Source organism: Nylanderia fulva, unplaced genomic scaffold, assembly GCF_048542155.1.
Source record: "Nylanderia fulva isolate GAGA-0341 unplaced genomic scaffold, ASM4854215v1 Scaffold70, whole genome shotgun sequence".
In the NCBI taxonomy this organism is placed as follows: Eukaryota; Metazoa; Arthropoda; class Insecta; order Hymenoptera; family Formicidae; genus Nylanderia; species Nylanderia fulva.
This window is the reverse complement of record NW_028190808.1, coordinates 258,589-271,198: the sequence shown is the minus strand read 5'-3', so window position 1 is coordinate 271,198 and position 12,610 is coordinate 258,589. Positions and strand designations below refer to the sequence as shown.

Sequence of the window (12,610 nt, the reverse complement as noted above, 5' to 3'; positions counted from 1 at the left end):
GGGAATATATATATATATATATATATATGTATATATACATAATAAATATATTGTTACATCCCTGGTTTGATTTGCGATCGCTTATCGAGTCTTCTTAGGAATTAAAGCAAATTTGGTTGTTAAGGAGTTGTCATGGAGTTATTGTCAAACAGTTGTCATCTAATTGTAAGTCTGAATTTTACAGTCGTCGTGTGCGGATGTATTTAGCTCTCGATGTCATGAATATTATTGCTTTGTGTTATATCCTGTATATGGTATTTTTATTAAAGTTTCGTTATTTACGATAGCGTCTTTATTTCACGAGTGAGTGTCAGTGCGACTCGAGATCTCGCAAACCCAGTTCCGTGAACATAACATTTTATATACGTAATGTACAACGTATATAGGGTAGCCCCGAACGTTTCTGCTAGACTTTGAGATTTTATAGGAAATTTAATTTTGAACAAAGAATTTCCTATAAATATGGACCGAAAAATGCTTTCTTAAGAAGTTATTGCTCAAAAACCTCTGATAAAGAAAGAACAAAAAATAAAAAGAAAATAAAACTTAAAAGGAAGAACAAAAGGTAAAAAGAAAATTAAACTTAATAAATTTCTTGAAAAAAACGATAACAATAAAAAATAAAAATTTTTTTCTTTTATGAAAATAAAAAATTTTTTTTGAACTAAAATAGTACGTAATAATAGAAAATGAAGACGTAAGAAAACTGTTCTCAAAATGTCTCCCCTAGCTTCAATACACTTTCGGCATTGAGTAATGGTCATTTTTTACGTCTTCATTTTCTATTATTACGTACTATTTTAGTTTAAAAAAATTTTTTATTTTCATAAAAAAAAAAACATTTTATTTTTTATTGTTATTGTTTTTTTTCAAGAAATTTATTAAGTTTCATTTTCTTTTCACCTTTTGCTCTTTCTTTTTTTAAAGTTTTTTTTTACTTTTTGTTCTTCCTTTATCAGAAGTTTTTGAGCGATAACTTCTTAAGGAAGTATCGACCCATGTTTATAGGAAATTTTTTGTTCAGAGTTAAATTTCCTATAAAATCTCAAAGTCTGGCAGGAACATTCGGGGCCACTCTGTATAATGAATTGATGATATAATTTCTTAAATTAATGATTGAAAACTAAAATACAAAATTTAAAAAAATGGCAAAATTACATAAAGTGTTGCTTTAATACATATTTTATTTTGCCATTTTTTACAAATTTTTATTTTAGTTTTCAATCGTCAATTTAAGAGATTATATCATCAATTTTTTATATAATCATATAGAATTGTGCTTATTACATAAGAAATAATTTAAAAACATTATTCAAATTATTCCTAAATGTATCATGTTAACTTATTTTTTATAATAAAGGTAGTAATATAAAAAAATAGCTCATTCTAAATAAAAAATGGAATAACAAAAGTAACTATATAGCAGTTTCATCAAAAGACACTATAGTATCCTGCGACAAGTAATAAAAGGTATGGTATTGTTTTATTTCAAATACGGAATAATCCATAATTCAGGACCGTAATTATAATTACATACGTATACTGATTGTGAGTTCAAATAAGATAAAAATTTAAAAACAAAAGTATTAAAGCTATATATTTTAATGAAAATTTAATTTGACACATTAAGTAACCCCAAAGGTAATAAGTTCATCGATACTGAAAAGAAAAAAGTTAGAAGATATGGAAAAGCAAGATAGACAGCTTTAAATAAGAAAAATACTAATTGAATGCTTTTTAATTCAAATAAAGTATTACACATATAAAAGGGTTATAAGAGAGCAGAAATAATATTACGGTTATAAAAACTAATTTATTACATTTAATCAATATGTACTGATAAAAACAATAAAGTTTAAATTGATATAAAATTATAAAAATAAACTCGAAAGTTAAAACAAATGAAAAAGCGAACGTTTCGATCCAATTTTTCGGGTCTTCTTTAGTGCAGTACACAAAGCAAATTAAAATTACAAAAGTCTAAATGTTTAACGTATAAAAGTCTAATAAACATATTTAAACGCGGTTACATCAATAAACGAAATAAAATGTCGTAAGATTAACATTAAGATGATTCTCACTAATCCATCACATTTACGTAACTGTGGGAAGCGCTCCTCTTTAGTTTTCTGACTACGAGGTTGGCAGGTGTTAAAATATAAAACATTAATCGCATCCTATAAATTAAAATAATTTTCTGATTACACCTCACTAATTATAAGATCCACAATCAAGTGCGTTATGAAACAATAATCTAACAAATGGTATAAAAAAAAAATATGCTAATAAAAACTTACATATATTTATGATGTGACAGTATTTTAATTGTAACAGTAACATTTTTATATTAATTTAAACTTTATTGCTTCTATCAGTACATATTGATTAAATGTAATAAATTAGTTTTTATAGCCGTAATATTATTTCTGCTCTTATTAGCCTTTTATATGTGTAATACTTTATTTAAATAAGAAATTATAAATTATTAATTATTAAAGATTTAATATAAAATATGAAAAAATAAAGAAAAATTGAAGAAAGATTAAAGATAGAAGTTAAAGGCAAAATAGATAAAGACGGAAATAGAAAAAATAATGGAAGAATTGAAGAAAAAGAAAGCATAGTGGAAGACAAAAGAGGAAAAAATGAAGGATAAAATTAGCAAACTGGTAAAGAAGTTTATCGGGATGGAAATAAGAGAGATAAAAGTGATCGAAGAAGTAAAATAGCGCAATAGAGAAGGAAGAGATAAAGAAGAAAATAAACATATTGTTGCGTCCGTCCCTAGTCTATCATCCCCTGAACGTCATCGGTTTCATCCCTTGAGCGTCATCGTCAAGAGGGTTGTTTATTGACAACCGCTCTGTCCTTGTTTTTCGGCGACATCTTAGATTTGGCCAAGCTCTCATCTCGTACGGACGTGTCTTGACCAGAGAGCAATCTTCCTTCTTTTGTGTGCACATTAATCATTGTATTTCATTGATTTCGTGTCGTTGTATTAAAGGGTCGTTTCATTCTTCATAAGAGAGTGTATTTATTTCGCGAGCCGCAAATGAGTGAGAGTGTGTGCGAGAGACGTCTTTTGCGAGATATCGCAAAAGGACGCAACAATATAAAAGGAATAAAAAAAAACTTTCTCTGGGAAACTAGAAAAAAGAAAGGAAAGGAAAAAGAAAAGGATTAAATAGTGGTAAAAAAATTATTGGAAAATTTAGAAAAAAGAAAAGTAGTTATAAGAGTTGAAATAAAGAAAGTAATGAATAGTAGCAATAGATATAGAAAAAAAGAGAATTGCCGTATAATATAAAAAGGAGAAATAGAAATACATTGGGGGATACATTGAAAATTTGGAATACACAAAAATGAGATGAAAAAATGGAGAATGTTAAGAAAAAAAGAAGAAAAGAAAATATATCATTAGATCATTTGATCTAACTTGGGAGAAAAAAATAATAAAAACTGAGTCAAATAGAAAAAGAATAGAGGTAAGAGATAGAAAGCTACAGATACAAAGAAAATAGGATGGGAAAAGGCAGATGTCAAAAGACAAATAGAGTAGTAAAGAGAAGGAAGAAATAAGAAGAAAAGAGAGAAGGAATAGGGAATTGAAGGAAAGATGAGAATTAAAGCGAGATATTAAAGAGAAGGGTAAGAACAAAAAGTAAAGAAAGAGGATAGTAAGGAAGAAGAAAAAGAAGGATATTGGAAAAAATATAAATGGAGAAAATGAGGAAAGAGGAGAAGTTGTAAAAATACAAATGTGGAAAGTGGCATTTTAAATTTTAAAGCTTACGATCTTGAATTGTATGGGTCTGAAAGGTCTTCAAATAGATATTAATTTCTAAATCTTGATTGTGTAAAGCAAGGGGTTAACTATAAATTTTTATTAGTACACCCTATATGAGATAACATTTTATTTAATTATTTGAAAAAATTTAATTTTAAACGAAAAATATGTAACCGAAGCTAGTGCAATGTAAAACAAAATTGAAGAAAATTTTTCGGAACTAATGAGACAAAAATATGAGGTTTTTAATTTGTTATTCAATTAAATGAAGATAATGAATTAATGTAAGCGTTCAAGATATATAGATTAGTAGTTGAGAAAGAGAGAAAAAAAGCGTATATTTAATAAGAGCGGTCTGGAATAATGTCCTCTCAAGCGCTTCAAGGGAAGTTGAAAAAATATTACAATTTAGTTAACTGATAAACATAATAAACATAATAAATATAGAATAAATCTCTTTACATAAGTTCTCAAAACAGAGGTAAAATCTTGTTTCTCCTAATTCGCATGAACGCTCGTATTTTTACCTATTTCTTAACAAGGAAAACCAAAGACTTTACAAATTTGTAATGCGAGCATACATATGTGTGTGATATGAGTTTGTGTGTGCTGATGTGGTTGTGTGGATGGTACAGATAAATAGTGCGAGAATGTAATATGAGTATGAGATAAAGAAACATTTAGATTTTTAGTTCAAGTTAGCGTCGTGTCCAACAAATACTTATAAAAGAACCCTGCTCTAATCATAGGGTAAAATCTATCTCGGTCAAATCGGTTTTTCTATATGTTGTAGCTTACATATGACCTACTGCACAAAAGATGTAATGGCTGCACAAAGCTCAATAATCAGTTATCGAGTTATAACCAGTCAAATATGAAAAAATCGGGCTATCGAATAGTCAAATCTCGGAAAATATTGATTTTTTGGAAAAAATGTTTGAAACAAAAATAGTAAGACAAAGGTTCGGACCAATATTTTTCTCGCCTATTTCTTTACAGGGGAAGTTGAGAGAGGAACAAGGGGAATTTCTGAGATCCCAACCATAGGATACAAATTCCTTAGTTTCCAAATTTTCTTTCTTTTTTAATTATCGCAATAACATTGCGTGTTTTGAGGGTAAAAATATTGAGAGAAATATTGATTCGTAAGTGTCTGAATAGCTCAGTTGGAAGAACAGTCGTCCGGCAAGCGGAAGGTCTCGGGTTCGATTCCCGATTTAGCCGATTTTCGGACTAATATTTTTCTCGCCTATTTCTTTACAGGGGAAGTTAAGAGAGGAACAAGGGGAATTTCTGAGATCCCAACCATAAGATACAAATTCCTTAGTTTCCAAATTTTCTTTGTTTCTTATCGCAATAACATCGCGTGTGGCTCTATGGCTGAGAGGAATGAAGTGTAGATTGTTTATGCAGGTTGCTAATAGCAGTTCTGATACAATTGTGCTTATATATCTGGCCGTACTGAAGATAATGGCTTGCGTTTTGGTTGAGTTCAGCGTTAATTCGTTGTTGTCAGCCCATTGGACAATGGATTTAATGTCGTCGTTCATCTTGAAAATACCGCCATGGGGATCTGATGGTTCGCAGTGGTATTATATTTATGAGTCATTAGCATACCTCCGTGGACCACCGCCACGGGATGGGGGAGGAGGAGGGGGGCTTGGGAGCGGTTCACTTGGGCAAAGTTCAAATGGACACAGTGCGAATGGACCAGAGACCCGGATCGTACCGGAACCAAAACCGATAACTGTTCCATACCATTTTTTTTAGTAGAATCGAAACCATAAACCGTATTGAAATTTTGTTAACTTTAGAACACCGGAACCATAATCGGACTGTTAAATTATTTTTGGTTTACGGGTTTCTTTTGGTATTTCTTTTCGGTTTTTGTGCAAATGACGGAAATGTCATAATGATTGCACTGTACGTTTTTAGTATCCCGCACGGTAAATAATTGGCGTGGGAGCTTTGTTGTTACTACTACAGCATCATTACTTAGCATGCAAAATATAGTATTGCATCATATGTACAACACGTCGTATAATCGTACTGTGTGACGTTTCAATTTCGGCATTAATTGATTTCTTTTCAAATGTATTCTCTTGTACCTACATACATATGCATACATACATATGTGCAAGCCTCTCTTTCCATAAAACAGATTCTTCGAAGAATTCCAATTCAGATGAGAGAGGAGGTGGGAAAAATTTCGGAAGATATGCGTATCCGAGGAGTAATCGAAGAGCCTTAAAGTCCTTGGATTTCCCCTACAGTCATGATAAAAAAGAAGGACGATTCTATAAGGGTCTGCATTGATTATCGGAAACTAAATGCGATGACTATTTAAGACTCCTATCCCCTCCGAATTGATAAAATTCTTGACTAGCGGGTAATTAGGTTTCTACTTTAGATCTTAAAACGGATATTGGCAAATAAAAATTCGTCCAGAGGACAAAGAGAAAACGATTTTTTCGATCGGCAAGAATCTTTAGCAATTTACAGTAATGCCTTTTGATTTGTATAACGTCCCTATATCATTTGAACGTCTTATGGAAAAAGTTTTACAGAATTTGCTATAAAAAATTTGCCCTGTTTATTTAGATGACATGATAATTTTTGGAAAGTTTTATTGAAATAATTAATAATCTCAAAATAGTGTTTTCACGATTACAGGAAGCAAATTTAAAATTAAATCCAAATAAATGTGTTTTATTTAGTAGAAATGTAAAATACTTGAAGCATGTAGTCTCTGTAGAGTGCATTACTACAAATCCCGAAAAAATTGCCTTTGTTATAGATTGGCCGATTCCTCACACGAAGAAACCATTACATACCTTTTTCGGGTTTTGTTTTTATTATCGTGTTTTTCTAAAAAGATTTTTCTTCTTTAGCCAAACCTCTTTATATATTGACATAGAGTCAGACTAAATACATGTGGTGAGAAGAATGTCAAAAGTCTTTTGAGAAATTAAAGTGTTTATTATGTTCCTCTCCAATTCTTTCTTTTCCGAGAGAGGAAAGAGAATTTATCTTATATACCGACGCTTCGAATATTGGAATCAATGCGGTGTTATCACAAAAGTAGAAGGCAGAGGAAAAAGTGATTGCATATTTTAGTGGGGTGCACAATAAAGACAAGCGAAATTATTGCGTCACTCGACGGGAACACTTAGCGATAGTAGATTCTATTAAATCTTTTGGTCACTTCTTTTAGGACGAAATTTTCTAATCCGTTTGGATCACGTTTTGTTATGGTGGCTTTTGTCTTTCAGATATTTAAAAGGGCAACTGACTCGATGGCTAGAGAGATTGCAACACGAATTTGAAATTATATAGTGTACGAATTTGAAATTATTTATTGTAAGATAAATTTCATCCTCAATCTGAGCAGATTGAACACCAGCATCATACCCTTACGAATTTTTTGGCGAAATATGTGTCTGAAGATCAAAAAGATTAGGATCGATGGATTCCTATGTTTCTTCTAGTTTACAGATTTTCAAAGCATGAGATTATTGGGGTGATTTCGGCAGAGTCATACTTTGCTAAGCAACTTAGGTTACCTGTGGATCTTTTGCGAGGAATTCCTGAGTCTTCTGAAGAGATGCTTCCGGGAAGGAATTTTGAAAAATTTGGGAGAGAAATTGGAAGAAATTCATTTTTTTGATACAGAGCAAATAGATTTGAAATCTCAGATAAAAGCTCAATATGATCAAAAGCCAGAAGAGTTCTTTTTGAAGAGAGACAGAGAGTTTGGTTTTATAACCCTCCTCTCCCTAGAATTAAAAGAAAAGCTCCAAAGTTACAGGGAAATTGGAAAGGTTCTTTCCTAATAGTGAAGAAATTTAGTGTATTACATAGAAAAGTCGTCTAGACATAGGAGAAATATAGTGCATTCCGATAGATTAACTCCATTTTTAGGAAGAAATTTAGAAAAAAAATTAGAGTACGTTAAATAGATCAGAGTCCAGAAATGATTGAAGAATAGATTTTTCTATTAAAATTGAGATAACTTTTTGCTGTGTTTCAAATCTATATTGGTTTTAGAAAAGTTTTTCGAAAGAGAAAAAAGATAGAACAAAGAGTTTTTGGCGTGATAGAAAAGACTGCCTCACGCACGGATCCATGGTTTTTCCGTGGACTGTAGGGCAAGTAGGACAGGGATATGGGGAGTCCCTTTGGAGACGACGAGTCCACGGAAGATACTCTCTCTTATCCGAAGATCACCAGAATGGCTGGAAGTCATGCAGCAAAGCAAAGCAAAGTGCTTCTTCTAAGAATTGGAACTTTATGAGATTGTTAGAAGGGGTGAAAGGAAAAGTAGTAAGAGCAAGTAAGGAGGGAGAGGGGAAGGGAGAGGAAGAGGGGGTCCATTTAGATTAAAATTAGATTAAGATAGCTTAAGTGTAGTAAAGTAAGATTTATTAGGATAAGTTAAGGAATAGAAATTAGGATCAGAAATAATAGGTAGGCGAGAAAGAAAAAGAAAGAGGGAAGAGAGGAGTAAAATAGGAAATATTCGAAAGTTCAAAATAAGTATAGTAATTAAAAAGTAGCGAGTAAGAAAGATTTAAGAGTTTTTAAGATTGTTAAATATTAAAACGTTGTAATCCCATAAGAAATTAAATAAACACATCTGTCTAAGTAAGACAAATTATAAGACTTACAGAGCAAAAATAAAAGTACTTTTGTTATGTAAGGCTGACTGTGTGTGTGTGTGTGTGTGTGTGTGTGTGTGTGAGTGTGTGAGTGAGAGAGAGAGAGAGAGAGAGAGTGTGTGTGTATGTGGCGCGTGCGTGCGTGTGTGTGCGTGTGTAACACTATATGGTAAATCTACCATCGTGCCAAGTTAAGCGCAACAACAGCGGAGGAGATTGTAATTTAGTTAAAAGTTTTTTAAATTATTTCAATAATGATTTCAATAATAATTAGATTGATTAAATTATTGATTAATAATTTAAAAAACTTTTAACTAAATTACAATCTCCTCCGCTGTTGTTGCGCTTAACTTGGCACGATATATTACTTGTGCCTTTTGACGAGAAATATATTATTTATATACATTATTATCTACATTATATAAATATCGAAAATATTATACCTCGGCTAAACGACAAATTGAAAGCGCTTCCTTCAATCTCTTGTTTGAGATGTGGTCATACAAATTTATAAATAAAGTATAAAAAGAATTAGCCACAATAGCACCATCTCCACGTCTTACCATAACCATGCCATTACGAACACTTACGATGCTAGGTTGTTTTCCAAATTCACTGTGTTACAAAGAAATATATATATTAAAACAATTGACATAAAATTTAAAATTCTAAATAAAAAGCATTAATGTGTAATATTGATACACAGAAATTAATTAAATACAATATACATACATAACATTTTATATTCATACAAACGTACTGTACGTAAAAAACATAGATTATTAGTTATGTTGTGATATAATACGTAATGAGAATTGTATACCATATCATTATTAGTTATTTTATATTTTTTACATTTAATATTTTTTATTCTACCGGGCAGGACAATAAGCGCTGAGCGCCCATTTTTTAAATCAAAGTCGTTAGCAACGGTGTTAATTTTGGAAACAGGCCACGACTCCCAACGCGTGCCAAGAAAAACCGAATATGTCGCCTCACTTCTACCCCTTTTTTGGATCCCGCTTTCGCGAACCGCATAAAAGAGCGTATAGAGAGAGCTCGAGACGCGGAGAGATAGATTTCTTCCCAATTTCGTAACCCTCGGAAGCATGAATTGAGGTAGATGAGTACCCTGTCTCTGCGAAGATTATCCCAGTATTCCGAAGCTCCCCCCCCCCCAGCCTTTGAACTCAAATACCTTCAATTACGAAATAGAGTTGTATAGATGTCTCTTTTTTTTTTAGATTATCCCAAAAATCTAAAGGTCTAAATTAATCCGTCGAACGCGCATTGACTCTAGTGATGCAGCTCCGCCGCCTTTGTCGAGGTTTCTCGATTATCAGTGCGTTTCTCTTTCTATATTATACGGCCGTGACACGCCGATCCGTCGCAAAACGTGTTATATTATTACACCAATTTAATTACCAGCGAAGCATTCGACTTGTAACGCAATCACGCCCTCTCTTTGATATATCGAAGAAAGCGGCTGCTCTCGCGCGGATTATTTGGTTTGTACCGTCAATACCGGCCGACTCCTTGCGCTGCGCCAACACCCGCGCTTAGTAGTCGCGTAAATACAACCGTGCCACAATATCGCACCGACATACACGCACACGCACATGCATACGCATATGTCACGCACGCACGCACGCACTTTTATATATAAACATACCGCAACAATTTAAATTCTCGTAGGAAACACGCGACGAAATATTTAAGCTCACGTGCGCTATGCAACATGCCAATATCTTTTAACGAAATTCTCAATTATGCCTCTATATGTCTCGTCCAGATGGAAATTATGTAGTCATGCTCCCGCACGCCCCGTTAACAACAGAATTCAAAGTACCGCCAAAAAGAAAAGCTCGCGCCCCTTCAGGCGCGAGCCTCACGCTAGCGCCGCCGCGGCGAGCGCCATGCTACCTCATTGTGTTCTGTTCGCTCGTGTCGACAACGTGTACCGGTATTATTATTTTCATTTTAGCCTCTTTTCTGGTTTTCTGAGTTAGGATACTATGCCTAAACATAAAAGCGCGAAAAAGAATTTTTCCTCGAGACATTCTACAAACAGAAGTGCGTCTCGTGAGCATTCCTCAAGGAAAAGATTGCGCGAACGTGCTCGGAAAGAGAGACAAAGAAGAGAAATCTAAGGATGTTCATCTATCAGACAGCGTCTCATCGAGGGATTCTTTGGTACGGTATTCCCGATCCATGGATAAATATAACGAAATTCTCAGAAATTTTCGGGATTTTCTCGCGTGCCGTAATAGCCCACATAACCTAGATAGGTGTCAGGTGAGGTCGCCGGTTATCTCGCCACAGGATGCGAGCTCAGCTGACCGAGGCGCTGTACCAGGTATGTCCTTCTGTGGACACAGTTTTCCCTCTGTTATCTGACAAAGGGAGGACATAACTGATGTTATTATTATTCTATTCTCTTTTTTATGTATAGTTATGTCGGCAATTTCTGGCATCAACGAGGTAAGTCTTACGCCAACAGGTAGCGTATCCTTTGCCGACCCGCTTATCACAGACATCCCGGAATCTCAAGATCCGGAAGTTGTTCCCAAGACATATAAACTCTGGTTAACGTACTGTTCGAGGGAACTCAGACACCTCCTATATCATCCTCCTGGAATCCTACGGTTCTGAATGCAATTCAGACAGAGTCGTGTAACGGTCTTAATACAGAGATGCGCTGTACTCTATTGTCTAAATATGAGCCTAAAGGAGAGCTAACAGCGCTGGCCCCTTTAAAACTAAATAAGGAGCTGGTCGCGATACTGACCCCATCGGTTATTAAGCGGGACGAATATCAGTTGTCTTCACAGGCTCAGGTGGCTGCTTGCCTTAATGCCCTCGGCATGTCGCTCTTGCTAAAGCCGAAGATCTTGCAAGATCTGAAGGACGAAGCAAGATCGGTTCTGACAAATTTCTTGGAGGGCATTCATCTGCTAACGGATCACCACTACCGTCTCTCACTGACGAGAAGAGCTTTCACCAAGCCTTCCCTCAATATTCTTGGAAAAAATGCCGCAGAGTTAGCTCTAATCGACGAGTTCTTATTCGGGTAAAACTTTGCTGAAACGCTCAAGGTGGCTCAGGTCTGCGAAAAGACTGGTCGTGATGTTTCCAAATCAGTCTCTCCGATAGAAAAAAGACGTTACAACTGATTCGCCAGACAATTCAACATCGAGCCTACCAGCAAACGCCTAGGAGTTCGGAAAACCGAAAAGCCCCTGCTCGTCCATCGTCGGCTCGCTGAACAGGGGCTCACTATCAGAGCCAACGCCGCCACTCCCGATCTCGAACCAGATCTTGTCGTCACCATTAAGCAACGTAAGTCCGGCCGGTCGCTTGCATAGATTTTACAAATTTTGATCAAATATCACTTCTGACCCGATAGTTTTGAGCGCTATAAGAGGCTACCGCATTCCTTTTACTACTTCGTCTCCATTAAGGCCTTGTCTTGCCGAGCCCAACTTATCGCTATCTGCTGTGCTAGCCTGTGATGAGGAAATAGAACGTTTGCAACGAAAAGAAGCCATTACACCTGTTGAATCTAGCAAGGATCAATTCCTTTCACCTTTCTTTTTGGTAGATAAGTCATCAGGAAGTAAACGTTTTATTTTGAATCTGCGAGACCTCAATCTACACATCGAGCCTCCACACTTCAAATTAGAGGATTGGTGCGCCATGGTGCGTCTCATTTTTCCGGGAACGCATATGGCAACCCTCGATCTGGAAGATGCCTACTTGTTGGTTCCAATTTTTGAGTGCCATAAAGTTCCTCTGTTTCCAATGGTGCAATAAGACCTTTGAATTTACGGCTTTGCTTTTTGGCCTGTTCACAGTTCCCTATACATCATCACAAAGATTCTTAGACCTGTATTTACCTATCTGTATTTACCGTGAAAGAGGCTATCAATCAGTAATTTATTTGGACGATCTTTTTCTTTTAGGCTCGTCCAGCGAGGAATGTAGAGCTAACGTTTACGCTTCGGTTAACCTTCTTCACTCTTTAGGGTTTGTGATGAATTTTGCTAAATCGCATTTAGTGCCATCAAATATATGCCAATATCTTTTCATTTTCGATTCAATCGAACAATCCATTGCGATCCCCCCTTACGTCGTCCAAAATTATTAAGTTTAACAACATTGTTAG

General features: G+C 34.7%; 1 protein-coding gene across 1 annotated transcript in view; it reads right to left on the bottom strand.

Annotated features, from left to right (window-relative positions):
• Window positions 1-12,610, bottom strand: part of Oseg5 (intraflagellar transport protein Oseg5) — a 222,062-nt gene that overhangs the window by 21,869 nt on the left and 187,583 nt on the right. Inside the window, exon 11 of the mRNA XM_085488710.1 lies at window positions 8,889-9,060. Within this exon, the coding sequence (XP_085344836.1) occupies window positions 8,889-9,060 (172 nt within the window). The remainder of the gene's footprint in view (window positions 1-8,888; window positions 9,061-12,610) is intronic.